This window comes from Ambystoma mexicanum, chromosome 1p (assembly GCF_040938575.1).
Source record: "Ambystoma mexicanum isolate Mex_15411 chromosome 1p, UKY_AmexF1_1, whole genome shotgun sequence".
NCBI lineage: Eukaryota > Metazoa > Chordata > Amphibia > Caudata > Ambystomatidae > Ambystoma > Ambystoma mexicanum.
The window spans coordinates 1,009,952,069-1,009,971,720 of NC_090921.1; the positions used below are offsets into that span (position 1 = coordinate 1,009,952,069).

Genomic DNA, 19,652 nt, shown 5'->3' on the forward strand with positions numbered 1-19,652 from the left:
CAAGACTGGACTATGCAAACCCCCTATACCTCGGAATCCATGCATAACAACTGAATAAACTTCAAAGGGCACAAAACGCAGCAGCCAAAATGCTGCTTGGGCTCGGCCCAAGAGACCACATCTCCCCAGCCCTTAAGACGCTGCACTGGCTTCCAGTAGCCCGAAGGGTGACTTTCAAAACTATATGCATCGGCCATCGAGCATTGCATAAAACAGGACCTCAATATCTTCAAGACAAACTAAAACCCTACCACCGCCCCTCGCACCCTAAGATCAAGCTCAGCTGGCCTCCTAGTCATACCTAAGACAAACTCAGTCAGATTAGGCGGATCATCATTCTCAGCCTTGGCCCCCACCCTGTGGAACTCACTCCCACCCCACATCCGCCAACCTGAGGATTTAACATCTTTCCGCAAACTGCTGAAAACTGGCTCTTCCCCTAAAACCAACCGGTACCAAACTAACCCAAACAGACAAACAGCATCTCAACGACACCAACCCAACAAACTACCTGATGCGAGAAATTGACAGCCAACAACCCCAAATATACACTAGAAAGATAAATAGAATTAAACGAGTAAAGTAGATCAAAATAGTGAAGTGGATAATGAGAATAAATCATAGGGAAACAGTAAGGAGATGTAAACTGCTGAAAGGCACATAATGCATGAGGAGGGAACGAAGTGAATGGCGTGGATGAAATAGTTAGAATGGATGAAGCGTGTTGAACAGATGAATGCACTGAGTGAATGAATGCATGAGTGGAAGAACAGATGACTATATAGATTGAATGAGTGTGTAAATCGAATGAGTATGTAAATCAGATAAGTGTATAGAATGGATGAGCATGTTAAGCGGTTGAGTGTGTAGAGTGGTTGAGTTTAGAGCAGACGAGCGTGCATGGCGGATGAGTGCATAAATACAGAGAAGCGAATAGAGCGCAGGAGCGTGTAGAACTGATGAATGCACAGAACGTATGAGCATGTAAAGTGGATGGGTGTGTAGAGCGGATGAGTGTGTAGAGCAGATGAATGTGTAGAACGGATGAGTATGGAAGTGCGGATGAGTCTATAGAGCGGACAAGTGTATGGAGCGGATGAGTGTAGAGAGCAAATGAATTTATAGAACAGGATTACTGCGTATTAGAGAATGACTCTAAGGGCCTGATGACTGCATATTAATGTTGAGTGCGGGGAGCGGATGAGTGCAGGGAGAGGATGAGTGCGGGGAGAGGATGAGTGCGGGGAGCGGATGAGTGCGGGGAGCGGATGAGTGCGGGGAGCGGATGAGTTGAATGCGTAGAAAGCACGAGTGCGGGGTGCGGGGAGCGGATGAGTGCGGGGGACTGGTGACTGCGTAAGGTGGGTGAATGCGAAATACAGGGGCAGACGTGGAGTGCATGAGTGCGTCGAGCAGACCTGAGTGTGTAGCAGACGGGGACGCATGGAATAAATAAAAGTCCATAGATTGGACTGGAGCGAATAGAACTGCGCAACGTAAATAGTATGGTCTGGAATGCAGGGAACGTTTGAAAGAGCATGTAACCCATCATATCACACCCCACGCTTACTCTCTTCTTTACACCACCACTCAACTAGAACACAGAGATACTATGACACCATTCGGGATAACTGTTCTCATACCAACATCTCCCGCTCACTCCCCATCATTCTAAGTAAACACTGCTGGTTACACATCGCCCAGCCAGGCGTTCTCCTCAGGCACTAACACAGCCACAGTCAGTCTGGATAAATCGTGCCAGAACAAACACATACCCCTGATCTCAACCACCACACCTACCGCTAAGAAAGAGTTATTACACGAATACCACACCAGCTGCACACATAACCGGTGCGCACACGCGCCGTTGAATCTCCCTACTCTCTCTACTGACCAGAACTTCGGTTCCCAAGGGCATTCAACCTACCAGCGCCTTCAGACCATACCAATGGTGTATAAGGCGCTATATAAGTGCAAAATAACATAACATAACTGTATGCCATATACATTTCAATTAAGTATCCATATCATTGCATGTTTTGAAAATAATGAGCAGCTGGAAGCATCTTAAATGTGTCTTCTTAGAATTGTTAAGGGAAACAACCTCTCTCAAACACAGAGATTAACATAGGTCTGTGGCACTTATTGCCTATACTGGTATAAAGGGTTGCAAGTCGAATATGTTCTCATCGAAAATAATGTTTATGCAATGGCTGCACCTTATGGAGCATCGGAAAGGTTGGCGGTTCTGAGTCTGGATCTTAAAGTACCCCAGCACAATTTATCTTGGGAGATGCAGTTTATAGCAGATGGTGCCCAGCAGGACAGCACCAGGAAAGCTGCAAAATTGATCAACAAATTACTTACAGCTCTGTAATGTTGTTTCTAATGGATTAGTCCTTCCTCACATAGATTGCTCATGTTACACATTCTCTCTCAAGTGCCAGCTGTCTTCAGAAAGTTTGTTAGCCACCAGGAAGTGCAGTGTGGCACCACCCGGTGCCCAGACACCAGGTGTAACTATGGGCCCTGCATACATGGAGTTGCTGTGCTCCATGACCCCAGGTCTGCTGAGGGACCTGAACAGTCTAGGTGTACTAGCAATCCATCTAGAGGGGCACGTTACAAGGGCAACAAGGACGTTTGCTACCTGCTCCTTGGGAGGGAAAGCCCTGTAGGACCACTCAGATGAACAGAGGGACTGGGACAGTGAAATGTTGTACTTCAGGAAGTTCAGAGAGAATCGCATACAGTGCAATACACGTATGCTGATGCCGGGTCTGGGGTGCAGGCTCGAATAAGCCATTAATTCAGGTAGGGGACAATGTGAATCTTCCTACTCCAGAGTTGAGCCGTCAGCAGTTTGGTGAAGATCCTAGGTGCAGAGGAAAGCCGAACAGTGGGACTCACAAACCTTAAGTATTTCCATGTGCAGATTCATATTAGGCACAGGAAGGTGGTGTCATGCAGGTCTCCAGAGACACCAAGCAGAGACAGCAACCAGTCATGCAGTTTAAGGGCCTGGAGGAACAGTGCAAAGGTGACCATATTCAACTTGTCCTTACACAGGCAGTTCAAGCACTCAGATCCATGATGGGATGCAGCCCCAGTCTTTCTACAGAACCAGAAAGTAAAGGGATTACCAGCCCTTTGAACAGGCTACTAACTTAATGGCACCCTTTCTCAGAAGTTGACAGACGACCTCCAATAGGGGAGGACCCGGAAGCAGTGTAGGCGGGTCAGGCAAGCATTGAAGAAAAGGGAGGCAGACACCCTGAGACATGACATGCAAGACATACATGTCTGAGGTAGCAAGATGCCACTCCTAGATGAACAGGGACAAACTCCCTCTCACCAGAGTCAAATGGACGAAGTGCAGCACCCAGTGGCTTGGCACTGGGGGCAGTTGTGAAGACAGCAGAGATGTCAAACCCCATCTCTGGCGTATCAGGTAATATTATCGCCACCAAAAATATCGCCGTACATATGGTCGTCGGGAACGGCCATAGGTGATATTTTTGTTGTGGATAATTTATGGGGTAAATGGATGGGGGGGTTGCGGGGGTATCCCCCGCTCCCTTTCAAAATATATGGGGATTGCGGGGGTGTCCCCTGCAGGTTCCATGGGGTAATATCGCCGCAAAAATATGGCAAAATATTTGTACGGCGATATTTTTGCGGCGATATTTTCACATGGAACCCTCCCTGGGCACCTCTGCTCTTGGCTGACCACCTCTCCTTAAGAAAGTCTTCATAATACAGGTTCCTCCAAGGACACACCTTGGCCTAGGTCATGGCAACAGTTCTTATAAAGCAAATCCAGATCTCTCTCAGTTGCTCGTATAGACAAAAATTTACTAAGTTCTTGTTTACCCGAGTTACCCAAGCCTTCATTGTTTGTATCCAGAGGGTTATTCGAATTGTCGTCCTCCACTAATATCTTATCTTAAAGCCCACCTTGCTCCCTCTAATTTTCCCATTGCGGTCAGCATGGACGTTGCTCATGGCAAGTCAATATTCTCAATGTTATCAGTTCCCGTGGCCTTTGGGATGCCTCGACTAGGATGTTGAATACACATGGGCTCGTAGGCCCTTGTATCTCCTTCTGATAGCTTTCTGACAGAGATTGTGTCCCTTTCTCCTGTTGGGACTTGGAAATCTGATTCTCTTGGTCTTCTATATTCTTATCTTGCTTTATGTCACTTACAACCCCACGGTACTGATTTGATCTGCTTTCGGGCCCCTTAGCTGCAAAAGGGTTCATGGTCTAGACCCCCCCCTCTCGTAGTGATCAACCGTCCACTTTCCTTCTTCCTTAGCAGCGCTTACGCTAGAGCGGGTCAGTTATGCTTGTGTCGGCGGCATTGATCTCCACCTGCCTTTTTGTTGCTTTTTGTTGTGGTGGCCTTCTCTGGGCCTCGCCTATACTATTGGTTATTTTTCTTGCTCAGACTCTCCGCACAGTGTATGAGGGGCTTTCGTCTTGGATTAGCTGAGTTTTGCTGTCTTCTGGCCCACCACGTCTTCTGTGTAGTCCCCCCTCCCGACAATCTCTTTTCCACGCTCCAGCAGAGAATTTCCACCTGGGACTCTGGCTCTACACTGTGCACACATTCCCCCACAAAAGTGGCACAGAGAAGCAGTGGCTGCCCTGGATGGTGTGGAATTTGGATTTGAGGATTGGCTCGACAGTGAGCAGTAGTAGCAGGTGAACTGAACTAATCCATGAGATACTCTAGGCCTGATGCGGCAAAGTCTATGATAGATAGTGCCTCACTGCCTTTCGGACTAACTGCAAAATGTTAAACTCTGGGGCAGGATGGATGGCTGGCTGGCCTCTCACAGGGCTTCTTATTTGGTATACATTTTGGGGGATGGGGCGCTTTTTTTTTTAGGTGCCTTTTGGCCTCCAGGATTACATTATCTTGATGTGTTCTGCAGAAATCATTTTGCAATATATATGAATCAGGGGCGCCAGTGACATGGGGGTATGACATCTAGTTTTTAGAGATGAGGATTCTTTCATGGGACTTCTCACCCTCTGACCTTGGAACGATCCTGCCGTGTTTTGTACAGCCAACATTTAATTCGAAACTGCTGTATTGTTATTTTTGCTTTCAGTTCTTTTAGATGCGGAAGAGACTAGGATGATGGGATGATGGGATAAGGAATGGAAGGGAATCTTCTGATATCAGGCTCAGAGCAGCAATTCAATTGATAGGTATGACTGCCTCCAACAGATTTTACAAATGTGCACCATATAATATCTTGCATTTAAACTCCTTATGCTTAATTCCACCAATAAAGGGGCATACCACCATGATGAGGTCCCATGCCTGAATTTGGCGTCCATTGGGAAGATTGCCCAAGAGGGACAGGTTCCACCAGTGGATGTTGTGTCTGATCCCCTAGTCACCTCAGCGTGCTCCCAGCCACTCGACAGGAAATTCACAAGAATACCGTTCTGCCGAACTTCATTGGCCAATCCAGGCAAACCAGCCGTGGAAACTTAAGCCCTGATCTGGAATCTTATAGCAGTGCGGACTGTAGGAAAAGTTCCCCTCCCTAATTGAGAGTGCTTAATGCTAGCCAAACCCAAATATCCAAAACTAAAATGAAGACTTTTCCTTAAAGGGGATCCTTTCTATATGATCAAAGAAGGTAGTGAGGCAGCACTACTGTAGCCAGCTCAGCCAGCACATTAAGGGGAATTTCTTTTGTGGTCTGTGGGATCCATGATGATCACCACCGTCTGCAGAGACAATATTACAAGTCTACAACTTCCGTACACAGAGAAACTGACGCATGAGCAGCATTTAAATTGCAATTTTCCCTGAAAAAATAATCTTATGCTGGCCAAACAAAGTATCAGCCTCCACATGCCCACCAGTTTAACAGTGAATTAAACAATATCAAATGCTTTCCCAGCCGGTCTCCAATGGGCAACTCACACGTTGGAAACACTGCAGCGCTTAGCCCAGTGCAGACAGCCTCAGGGAAGGTTTACGTTACCTACCTGTAACTATTGCATGGTCTGGCATGGATTCAAATGCTCATGGTTACTAGGTTCCTAGGGTAATCCAGAGGTTCGGTCAGTCACTCCTCCCAGTTTGTGCAGTGTAGTTCATAAACATACACTCCTGTATATTCTCAAAATGCCTGGATCGGCCAGACACACATGTATATGTGTCATGAGCCACCCAAAGTCCCAAGGCAGCACTACTGTGGTCTCAGAAACGTTTGTCGCTTTCAATCTCTCCAAGATTTTAACTCTGAGAACTTTTCAGTGACATGTTGACAAAAAAATAGAACTGTGCAGAGAGACGGAATGAGTGAGTGAGTTTAGGATTATGCCTTTGCTACACAGAAAAAAGCAGCTGGGGAAGGGGTGCACTTGTCTCCATTTACTCCGTACAGCACTTTCCGTGCCAACAGCACCCATGATGCAGAGACAGAGCCAGGATATTGCCTCTCCAACAGCCTCTGGTGGCAGTTTCTAGATCAAGTCTGCGCCTATAGATTGGAGGAAGGCAACCATTACAAATATACTGCAGTGAACATGCCAAAGTGATGTATTGTACATGGAAAATTATGGTACTGTATGTTGTTCTAGCTGAGAGTGGCTAACAAACGAGGATGTTGAGCAGTCTGGGGTGGTGGGTCAGCATGTAATTGGGACAGTACTAGAGGCAAGGCCGTTTTTGCAATGTTTTTAAATAAATGTGCATAAACTGTTTACAACACGAGGCACAGGGAAATAAAGCAGTTTTCACAGAAGCACACTATGTTTAGTCAAATGCTGAAATCAGTATGGGAAGCCAGGTCTTTAGGATCCACGGTCGGAAATTATGCTACGAGACACCACCTCCACCTGAATTATGCTATCCTTGATCACGTCTCAGCAGAAAGGACTTCCCGTATGCAAGACTATACTTTCCTGTTGTGCTTTGTCACCATACCCAGAAAAGGGAACTGTTAAACAGCTTTCCTTTGACAGTACTTCATGCTAGATCACAGTATGTGATTTCTAGATGCAATGATCACAGCTGAAAGTATAAGTTTAGTTCACAACTAAATTTGGCAGTTGAGTACTGCAAAATAATTATCTAGGTCTGAACTTTCAATGGCATAGATAAGAAGGCCGCAGTTGCTGAACTTGAAGTTAAGCATGTTAGAATGGGCATGAATTATAAATTAGACATCTTGGGATATTGGGGTTTCGGGTATCCATACAAGGCCAATGACCGTAAAAGAGGACAGTTATCAACAGCACACCAGATTCAAATTGCAAGCTAATCTGTTTTAAAAGAGAAGCAAGGCTGCCACTTACCTCGATGGGGATGTAGAGCATGAAGCCAGGCTCCCCAGTGTGCGTCATGCTCATAACTCTGATGCCATTGGCATAACCAACGCTCATCTCCTGCGAAGAACAGAAAAAACAACCAAGTCACAGCCAGTCCTGAACTTTAAGAAAGTGGAATTATACATTTATAAAGAAGCTTCAAATTCAGTTAAAAAAACAACCTTATTAAAGGAATTATATAAATGCAAATCACCATTTATAATTTAAAAAGCACCATAATCATACATCTACTGATAATCATAACTTGGTCACATACATGCACTATAAAGTTCCTTAAACAAAATGTATTTCACTAAATGTATGTGATTTGCTATATCGTATCTACAGATTCAAAAAGGCCCGTCATGCAGCTATGCCAGATGGGCACATAGGAGGGAAATGGCCAATGTCCCACTTTGACCCCTGATGGGAACACAGGTCAGTATTATAATATGATATTGAATGTTCCTGGTAAGGGAGTCAGGGAATCTCTGCATGCTCAGGTTTTGACAGAACCCATAGAATCGTTAAGGCACATGACACACATTGTTGACTCCAAAGCACATGGACCTTGGGAAAGTACATAGACCTTGGGTAAGGTCTGCATATGCAGTTTGTTCATCTTTTAGGTAAATAACACAAAGTTGACTCCCCCAGCCTAAACCTGTTTGGCTGAATTGTGAGGGTCACATTACCCGGAAGCCAGGCTATTCCCCCACCCAGGTAAGATAAGTCAATACTTCATCTCCCTTTCTGAACTAAAACTACACTTGCACACCTGAATACCACTGCACACCCAGGTCAGATGTCAGCCCCTCTAGTAACCCTTGCACATAGTTAGATTGATTCATTATGTTTGCCTGCATACCTAGCACATAGCTAAATCGATTCATTGAGTTTGCCTGTATGACAATTTCATAACTTATTGTATTTGTCTGCATACCTAGAACTAAGCTAGATTTATTCATTGTGACTGTATGCTTACCTCATTGTGCTGCCTGCATTGCTAGATTGAATCTGTTTGCCTGCATAACAATTGCAAAAATCACTTTATCTGCCTGCATACCCAGCACAAAGCTATCCTAATTCATTGTGTTTGCCCGCATACCTACCATACAGCTAATGTATTCTTCATGTATGCCTGCATACCTAGCATATAGACTGATTTTGTTTGCCTGCTCACATAGCTAGAGTGCCTCATGCGTTACCTTATGACAACTACATTACTAGATTGACTCGTGCTTGCCTGCACAATAGCTGCACAGCTCACTATATCTGCCAGCATACATAGCTATATTAATTCATTGTTGTTTGCCTGCACACCTAGTACATAGCAATAATGGCTCGCGGTATTGCCTGCGTAACAATTGCAAAGCCCATTGTTCTTGCCTTCATACCTAGCATATAGCTAGTTTGACTCCCAGTAGTTGCCTGCCCAATTATTGCATGGCTGGATTATCGGATAGCTAGAATGATCAATTATGCATGCCTGCGTTCCTAGCATTAGCCATACTGATTCATTGTGTTTGCCTGCTTACCTAGCACATAGGTAGACTGACTCACTGTATCTGCCTGCATATTAATTTCAATGCTAGATAGCATACCGAGCACATAGCTAGATTGCCACACTTGCTACCTGCATAACATATACTTGTCTGCAAAATCTCAATGTGCTCTCTACATACCCAGTGGATAAAAAAGCCTGCTTAAATCCAGTGATTACCAGGAGCAAAGCTGGTTTGATTCTTTATGCTATTTTCACATTACTCCCACTGGTAGATGATGTCGTTATTGAGACTATCACAATTAATACATAGCAAAGCGCTTATCAAATATAGTCATACTATATGCACCCAACCATTTGTATAGCTATATTAATGCATCGGATAACCAACACACCACGCTGCATCACAGTCTTATCACACCATATGACCTACAACCCACTCACATCGCTCCAATATTACAAAATGTACAGACAGTTCTATAATCGTACAACCCCATGCACAGCAGCCTAAATAATCACATTTGCAATCATCATCCCATCCATTTAGACTGCAAGCAAACATCCTCTAGTACTTTGGAGTAAGTACACCACCAGTGAGCCCACACTAAAGATGCAATAATTGCAAGAAGTAACCACAATGTCTCATTCCAGGTAAATGTTTGCACAAGCTGACAGAATTCTATTTCACAATCTACAACCCTAGATAATTTGTAAACATGCAAATCACAACTCACAGCCCTAATTAAGCTAGAGGCTAAGTATCACCCCATCCAACACTACCCTTGACCCCCTTCACATTGATCAACTTCTATCCTCACCAAATCATCCTACAGTCTTACTACAACCCAGCAACAAGATGCCTAGAAACAGCAAAGACATCAGAATCAGAAAGGAGAAGGAAATAGTTGGAAGCAGCCCTAGCCAATCCCTTAGATCCGTTAACCACAGACTCTGAGAATCAAAGCACCAGAGACTCAAAGGTAAGCAACCACCATCCAAAGTACCCTGACCAAACTTTGTAAGGAGAAAAGGGACACATTACCATCCCAAAGCTTCAACTGTGCCTACCCTGACAACCATCCATTGCATCATAAAACCTCTACAGCAAAAAGAAACGACTGCTATAACGGTCTTCACTAGACACCCAACATCATCCAATACAACCTCCCAGAGAGGCCTGGTACATTAGCCAGACCCCAAAAAGAGCATGCTCAACCTCTAAAAATCTAAAAGCATTCACATGGTACGCGAGAAACTAATTAAAGCAACCTTGAACAACCAAATGACACTCTTTCAACCAACCAAACACAACCTGGTTTGATGGGAACCAGATGCCTCCTAATCAACAGATTCTCTATTTCCAAACATTCCACTGACATTTTGGACCTTCTCTCAAGAGGATGAAATAGACCTATTCTTCATTATGGAAATGTGGCTTTCCAATGGCCAATCGCTGGTTATCCATGAGAGTATTCCATCGGGCTACAAGATTATATGTGCAAAATGTACCACTAGTAAAGGCGGGGGGTAGCATGGATTCACAGAGACCCCCTTCATAGTCTCAACGCCTTTGATAGACAATATCCCATAATGAGTTTCTCCACTGCCCTGCCCCATCTCTCCCACCAATACATTATGCATTCTCTTAATATACAGACCCCTTTGATACAGCGCACACTTCGCAGACACAGTCTCTGATGGAGCTGCTAACCTGTTTGTGTACAGCCAACTTCTAACTATACTCAGAGACTACAACATCTGGCTTGCGAAAAAAGGACAACCCTGCCAGAAAATCTCTCTGAGCAAACCTAGAGGCATTGCAGCTCAGAAAAAATGGTTCAGGTCCCCACTTGCATACCCATTTACACTCTGGATGGCATTTTCTGCAACAAAAATATAATCATGAGCTGCTCCACAGCGCACCTTCCCTGGGGGGGCCACTTAAACATAGCTTTAACAATATTTAGAGACACCACCTCTTGCAGAACCACTGAAACGGGCGTCAACTTTGACCAGCTAATGGAAAGACGTACAAATCACACTCTACTGGAAAGACTAGAAGTAAACACATGTACCCTCTACACAGATGGACTAACTTCCACACCAGATGCGAAACGCCACAACATTCATAACTGGCTTACTTCCACCTGAGACCGCATCACTCCAAGGAAATCTTTTAATAACACCCAAAAGAAGAAACTGGCTAAATGCTTCAGACCAAATCTAAAAAAGCTCAACAGTTTGAAAAAGGGAAATTGTAAACTGGAATTAATGTTGAGGAAAAATCAACTACAAACAAGTAAACTTACCTATCATCATCAGCAAGGCTTTTAGAGGGTAGAAATCATGAAAGCAAAACAAGTTCTCTTTTCCAGATGCATTGAATAATCAAAACATAAGGAACACAAGGAAATGTTCTAGATCATCCAAGAATTAAAGAAAAACAGCCTGAAACATAGTCTAATCCAAAACAATAACTCAGCCATCAAATTGCTGCATTTTTCAATAAAGCAATCCTCCATGTCCAACAATAAAGGACAATAAAGGACCGTCACACTCATATGTCACCAACAACACCTATCCAACACCTTCTGCGACTCCTCTAACTTCATTCCGCTTTTTCTTTGTAGTGGAACTATTCGCTACCATTGACTCCAGCAATCAAACCAACTCTGCATAGGATCCATGCTCTGCCAAATTATAAAAACCCATCAAGAAACATTCGGGGGGGCGTGGCCAGCAGCAAGATGAATCCCGCGGCCGCAGCTAAAATCCTGCTTTACACTGAATCCGGAGACCAGAGTGGTACTGCTGAGGTGCCCGGACCGCTCCCGGGAAGGGAGCGCGGTCTTGCGAGTGCTCTGGATGTTTCTTGGGCCCCGGGCAGCAACCACAGCGGGACGTGATCGTCGGCGGTGGGGCGGTGCGTGTGCCCCCCCGTCTCGAGAACCCGGCTGCTGACCGCGAGGTTGAGCGGTCGTGCCCTGGGACCTGTGCCCCCGAGGAGGAAGCAGAGCCTGGGCGGCGCCACGGAAGCGGCGGACGGGAGGAGCCCGGTCCTGCAGTGCTCTGCGCTGCCCCAGCTGATTACCCGCCCCAGCTGATTACCCGATCGCGGAGAGGAAGAACACGGATGCCGTGACGGCCACGCCGGTGAGTGCCCTCCCGGCGGCCCACACTGAGACCCCCCCCAGCCTAAATCTGTCCACTCCCGGGGAGTCAAGCGGCGGATCCGCCTCTGAGGGTACCAGGGAGCTTACCGGAAAACCCGGGGGTCGGCAACAGCGCGTAATACGCAGGCAGCCAGGGCTCCTCTCTAGCCATAAGCCCGGGGACGTATAGCCCCAGCGGATGAAACGCACACCGCCCTTGAAGAAATCCTGAGAGACGTGTTGTAAAGCCTGTGTGTGTAATCATTGCCCATGCCTTGAGTCACATTGTGGGGGTGGCTGTCTGGGCCTTTGGAGTCTAACCTCGGCAACTACAACAGCATCAGACCCTGGGAAGAACCCACTAAACAGTAGACATTTTTCATATTGGCATCATTTGCCACGGCGCCAGTAAAACTGTAGCCAAGCACCAAGGACAAAGACGAACAGACGGGAGCATGCAGCAACAAATCTGGGAAACAGCGGGGCAACCACCATTGGGTCGGGTTCGCCCCCCTATAGAAGATAACCATACCCCTCCCCTCGGTGATATTGGAGCACCATCTGGGGCTAAGGGAATATAGGGAAGATCTGAGTAACACACGCCGCCCTTCAGTGATTTCCTCTGACTTTGCCTGAAGCGCCCAGACACTGGAAGTGGTCAGGGGTGAGTCGAGTAATATCGTAGACGATAGAAGGACGTAGGTGGGATCCGCCACCGATCCGGGGTTGAGTTCTGGGGACAGAACCACAATACAATTCCCTCCTTGGAACTGGTGAGACCCCATAAGGGGGACGCTGGGCCATCAAATGAAGACTGGGCTGTGTATAGCACTCCTCTCGCACGCCAAATCAGGAACCCCGCTGTTGGACCACGCCTGATGGGCCGAACGGAAGGCATGGGGAAAGAAAAGGCCAAGAAATCCACCATGCAGAACAGAATTGATCAATACACCGTCCCCCCATCGCAGTCCTCCGAACCCCATCCGCTCCCCAATGGAGATACAGACTCCAGCCACACGCTCTCTCTAAGGGACATCATGGCTGCCATAGCGGACTCCCGCTCATCGATGGAACAGAAAATAGACGGGATAAGTCTGGATGTATCCCTCCTTCGACACGACTTACAAAAACTATCCGTGCACATGGGAGAGGCAGAACAGCGCATCCCCAATACGGAGGATGGGATACATAATGTGCAACAACAACTCCAGGGAGTTTCAGCCAAGCTCAAGACTCTGGAAGCTAGGGTCGAGGAAGGAGAGGGGAGATCCAGGTGGAACAGCGTCCGTATACTCGGTATCCCCGAGAAAGCAGAAGGGCCGTGCATGGAGCTCTTCCTGGAACAGTGGCTGGGAGACCTGTTCGACCCGAAATCCTTTTCAAAATGTTTCTCTATAGAAAGAGCACACTGCATGCCCACAGGTAGGCCGGTGCCCGGCGCCCCCCCATGAACTGTGATAGCAAAGCTGTTGAACTATAGGGATCGAGATGCACTCCTACAAATGGCACGAACCAAAGACACGATCACCTTCAATGGGTCCAAGATAGCCTTCTTCCCTGACTACACAAGGGAAGTACAGAGGGAAAGACAATCCTTTGAAAAGCTGAAAAGACAACTTCAAACACTGTGAGTTAAATATGGCCTGCTTTTCCCCGCTCAGCTCAAAATTTACCATAAAGGCACAACAGTCCATTTCACCGACCCTAAGGAGGCATGGCGCTGGGCAGAGCAACATATAGAGGGGGACTGGTCGGCACCTCGAAGTAGTAGGGGCAGAATTCCGGGACCGCCGGCGGACCAGCGCTGTGCCCCGAACATGCCGCCAATACCGGATCGTCCCGGGAACAAAGGGGACTGACCCCCGCCCTGGCTCCCACAGGAGGCCCGGAACCTACCGGCAGGTACGAAACATTTCACTGATTATGCCGCAGAACGTCCCAATAACCCACATAAGGCGTTCCATACACTCACGTTGCGGCATGCGTTGAACTGGTACTCTCGCGCTTGGGGACCCCCCCCTGCATCTCTAGTTTAGTATATTATGGGACTTTCAAGTTGACACTCTACCTTTTTTGAGTGTCAGCAATGTTTGGGCGACAGATACTTCATGTTGGGGTGGAGTATTGGGAGGGGGAGGATGGGGTGAGTTGGGGAAGGTTCTCCGTTGTTTTAGGACCACTGCACCCAGGTAAATTTCACAGGTTTTTATGGTTCCGTGTTAGTTGGGACCACAGCATGTTCAGACACCAATCCAATCACCACTCTTGGCACAACTTACATCACACTACTAGGTACGGGGACCTTAACCCCGCAAGATATCAGGCCAATTCCGTAATACGCACGCCAGATGGCATCAACTCAACCCCAGTCCCCATCGACTGAACGGCCCAAGTCCCTCAAGGTGCTCACCTGGAACGTGAATGGGATGGGCTCTGCGATCAAGAGACGCCTGGTTAAGCAATTGCTCGACAGACACTCCCCCGATGTGGCCCTGTTAACCGAAACACACTTAGCGGGATCACATTGCACCTTCTTCCAGAAAACAAACTAAAGGGCCGCTTTCCATGCGGGATACACAATCGGATCCAGGGGTACTCTCATTCTCATACATAAACGCATCCCATTCGCCTTGCAAACCGTAGAACAGGATCCCCGGGGTCGCTATACTCTAATCTTGGGAACGCTCTAGGGAGAAAAAGTGGTTTCTGGGCGGGGACTTAAACGACGTCATGTGCAATGTCATGGATCGTACCAACCTCAGACAGCGCAACCCGAACACCCCTACAAAGCTATCCAATTTTGTTTCCGCCCTGGGCCTTTGTGATGTGTGGCAGGAACTCCAACCGAGCACTAATGGTTACTCATTCCACTCAGGAGCCCATGGCTTCCTCTCCAGGCTCGACTACCTCTTCCTCCCGAATACTGACCTTTACAGGGTACTATCTGCAGATTTACTCCCCCGCGGGATCTTGGACCACTCGCCTCTGCTGGTCGAACTGCGGATGCATGGCATAACCCCCCCTCCCCACCAGAACTTGGAGACCAGTCAGATGCCGAGATAGCGGAAACCTTTGTCCAATTCTATGCCGCACTATATCAGGCTCCAACCTTCTCACTGGACCCAACCCTCCTTGACGACATAACACTCCCATCGCTATCTGTGGAACAGAGTGCTGAACAAGACTGACCTCTCAGAAGCCGAAATTGTTGAAACTCTAACACAATTACAAACCGGGAAAACACCGGGCCCTAACGGGTTCCCGTTCGAAACCTGGCAAAAATTGCCCACGAACAACATGGCCCCCCCTTCACAAAATGCTTCTATGCGCCCGGGAACAGGGCGCCCTCCCACCAGATCTGTGTAAAGCCACCATTGTAGTTATTCCTAAATCCGACAAACCCCCGGAGAGATGCGCTTCCTATAGGCCGATCTCGTTAATTAACGGTGAAGCCAAGGTCCTTGCCAAGCTTTTAGCCAACCAACTGCAACCGGTGATCGACACTCTGATTCACCCGGACCAATGTGGCTTTATGCCACACAAGTCAACTCGAATGAATCTGCGTCGGCTTCACCTGGCACTAGAACGTGCTCCTATCATCGACACACCACTTGGCCTCCTGGCAATTGTCTTTGAAAAGGCTTTCGATTTGGTTAGGTGGGATAGCCTTGGGGAAATCATGAGACGCATGGGATTTGGGGATGGCTTCCTGGGATGGGTTAAACTACTCTACACGAACATTCAGGCAGAGGTCAAGGTGAATGGGTGGATCTCCCGGCCCTTACCTCTTGGTAGGGGTACACGGCGGGGATGCCCCTTTTCTCCCCTCCTTTTTGCCCTCGCGATTGAGCCACTTGCCCTTTGGCTTCACCAGAGTGAAGCCTGGACAGGATTCAAATGGTCCGAGGGACACGAAGATCGGATCTCTCTATATGCGGACAACCTCCTGGTATATTTAGGGGAACCCGCCCGGACCTGCCCCATAGTGACACAGATGCTCATCCGTTACGGTGAGTTCAGTGGGCTAAGAATCAACTGGGGAAAATCCGTTTTCTTTCCGGTGAAGGGAGGAGGCCTGGCTAGCCCGCAGGACTGCCCGTATCGAATGGAGTGACTTGGCTTCCGATACCTGGGAATTTGGATAACAGCGGATCTTACTAAATATGCAACACATAACCTCCAACCGATCATAGACCGCCTACTCAGGGACGTCCACCATTGGAAACTGCTCCCCCTGACGCTCATGGGTAGAGCTGCACTCTTTAAGATGATGGCTCTTCCACGATTCCTCTATGTCCTGCAAAATGCCCCGCTTAAGATTCCAAACTCGATTTCGACCGGGTCGAGACCCTCCTTAGGGAACTTATATGGGGGGAGGCCAATCATGCATAGCACTGATTACACTCCAGAGATCGATCTGGGAGGGCGGGATAGAGGTTCCCCTCCTCCAAACCTATTACTGGGCCTCGCAACTTGCGATAGTCAACGACTTGCTACACAGGGAATCGGGGACTTACCCACATAAAGGCTGAGGTGGCTGCCATGCATGAAACGGACCCGCTCCATATGCTATACCAGAACCCCCAGACACCCCCCCGGCCAACAATTGCGACCCACATCACTATTGTTTGGAAACAAGCACATGCGTTTGTGGGTTGGGGAAATAAATTATCTGCAGCTCAACCCCTATGGCACAATAGTAATTTAATGGAAACTGAGAAAACTTGAGCCATGGACGCGCTGGGTGAGGGCGGGGATCCCGGGAGTAGAGGACATCCTGACAGAAGGAAAATTAACATCTTTTGAAGAGATGCAATTGAAATTTCATCTCCCGTGCACCGAACGGTACCACTACATGCAACTGACCCACGCCCTGAAAGCCCACATACCTGCAGATGCCAATGTCCCGGACTATACACCGATAGAACGTAATATGATACCAGCGTACATTCCCACAAAATGCACTTCCATCCTATGTAATGCCATCACATCCTTTGCTACTCCTGAATTGACAAACCTGAAAGTTAAATGGGAAAGGGACGTTGGGGAGACAGACCCAGAGGACTGGATCCAAGTATTAATGCACCCACGGGAAGTCGCTATCTCCTCCAGGATCCGAATGGTGCAATTTAAAATCTTGCATAGAGTGTACTACCCTAGAACAATGCTACATGGTTGGAAGAGAGCATCAAATCCGAACTGTCTGCGGTGTGGTGAGGAAGAAGGAACGTTCTTTCATATCCTTTGGGCATGTCCTCGGATTCGTGCTTTTTGGAACGCCTGCTGCAATGAACTGACCAGGATACTCACCGCACCATACAGCCAGATCCTAGAGTGTTAATCCTGGGCGTACCAGAAGAGAGTGATCTTAATAAGTGGGAAAAGCTGCTACTGAGCACCGCAGCGGGTTTGATGAAGCGCAACATTGCCCAAAAATGGGGAGCTCCAGAACCCCCGACACTGGAACAATGGGTAATGGACATGGACACCTGCGCCATGATCGAGCGGCGAGTGCACAATGCGAGAGGTTGTCCTACCAAAGCCTTTAAAATTTGGGGTAGGGGGGAGTCCTAGCACCCATGGACAATGGTGATGAAGATCTGAACATTTGTATAGACGGTCATGAGAAAAGTTATTGGTGATGATTGGTGATGCTGGTACTGATATCAATTTAAGATTGAACATGCTGGTCCTTGATTGTTGTGTTTATGTTATAAAATAATAAAGTGTTTTATCATCAAGAAACATTCAGAACTTTCACCTATATTCCTACCCTGTCTCAAGGACTCCATCGACACTGCAAGTGCACAGATTCTCTTCAAGTCTGCCTACATCATCAACCACCTGCTCAAAAAGCCCACAGCTAACTCAAGTGACCCAGGTAGCTACCGTCCAATCTAAAACACTCCTTTCATTGGGAAGTTACTGGGAATATTCACATGTGGCCAACTCCAGGGCTTAGTTTAAACAAACAACCTCCTGGATGATGCTCAACATTTTCTTTAGTTATTGAGTATTTATAATGCACCTATACACCAAGGTATTTCGAGGAGCAACAAGACAAGGCTGAGGGGGGACAGGGATGAAGAAAACGAAAATTGTCCTACTAGGTCGTGTGTCATTCGGATTGTGCAATCGTAGTAACAAGACGTGCAGGGAGAGGGAAGGGGGCAGGGGGGGTAGAGTGCCGGTCAGGGCAGAAATGGGCCCATGGGTTGTGCAAGTGCCAAGGGGAGGCCAGTTGGACAAGTGCCAAGGGAATGCAGAGAGTGCAGGGTAAGAAGATCCACACTTAGCACACGCTCTGTTTTTCTGCAGCAAAAACATTTTCTGCTACCATAGCATTTTCAAGTAGCCTATCGTGAAGAATTGGCTAACACTCTTGCGCAGAAACATTTTGTGTTTCCTGCTTCTTTTTGTATAACAGCACAAATGAAGTATAAAGTGCTTATTTTGTCTTTTGCAGGAGCTTTCTCTGTATGGCTCTCTATAGTAGCAAGGGTCCTGCTTCGTACTGAAAACAATGTAGGAGTGCCGAATTCTCCGCTAAGAAAGTGGAATATCAAAAGGTATTTTGCCAAAATAGATACTATGCGAAAGGACAACAGTTACCAACAGCCACTTGTCTGCGCTGTTTTGGAGACACTGCAGTGCGTCCTAAAATCATGCCCCTTCTTCTGGAAAGTTCCCACTGCTGGTGCTGTGAGCAAAGCCTATAGGACTGTGATGGGCATTACCGTTCTTAAACCTGCTACAAGGGTCGCTATGCCACTGGTGCTGAGGTTGTTCCTACGGATACCGTCCTGCAGAGCAGGCAGTCTCTACCCAATTCCTCACAATCTGTATTTCTGTCTGCCTAGGTACCCAAACAAGAACTCTGAAAAAGAAAAAGAAAATCTGTACAGCTGATCATCCAGCTTTAAGCCCAGTAGCCCATCCCAGAAACTCCACCTCAAGTATCTTGGGATAGTGATCAGCAATGTCTGCCGGTGAGATAAAAAGGTGGGTTGAAGTTGACTGGACATTTTGAAAGGTTTGTCGGTAGGGGCACTGAACAACCGGCAGCCCTGACCTGTTAGTTGTTAGTCGCCCCTTATTTCAGGACCGGCATGCTTGTAATGAGGGACAATTGGCCTCATTACATTAAGGTTTAAACTATTCCTTCTTAATTTCTGAAGGACTTGCCCAATTGCTTCTAGTTACAGTAAATGCATGCAATCATTTATGCAAAAATCTGTGTTAGGGTCATCGCCAGAAAATTAAACCATAAAACCTGCGTTGTTAGCAGGAATGAGTACAGTTCAATGCTTTATACTGCTTAGAAAAGTAAATATTTGGTGAACACTTGGAAACCAAGAAAAATGTGAGCAAGCAGTGCAACACATTCGCCTTCTATGCTCTAGTGAGAATTTCGGATTATGTGAGGTGAGCCGAGAAGGGAGGACAACTTCCGTGACACACACACACAGCAGTTCTGATTGGCTCGGGACATTTCAGATGCCTTTGGTTAAGCATCAGTTAGCGAATTCCAAGCCAGGCCGCAAGGTATTTGCTGGGGAACAGGGAGTTGCAAGTCCCTAACTGAAGGCAAAGCTTTCTAATGCGCGTTGACAGCTTTTTTCCAAGATTAAGTTTAAGAAAGTAGAAACTAAGG

The 19,652-nt window shown here is 47.2% G+C and overlaps 1 protein-coding gene across 3 annotated transcripts in view; it reads right to left on the reverse strand.

The window, feature by feature from the left end:
- Positions 1-19,652, reverse strand: part of PDPR (pyruvate dehydrogenase phosphatase regulatory subunit) — a 1,147,433-nt gene that overhangs the window by 179,080 nt on the left and 948,701 nt on the right. For all 3 annotated transcript variants that reach the window (XM_069655114.1, XM_069655129.1, XM_069655120.1), the window contains one exon: positions 7,331-7,420. In XM_069655114.1, coding sequence (XP_069511215.1) covers positions 7,331-7,420 — 90 coding nt within the window. The remainder of the gene's footprint in view (positions 1-7,330; positions 7,421-19,652) is intronic.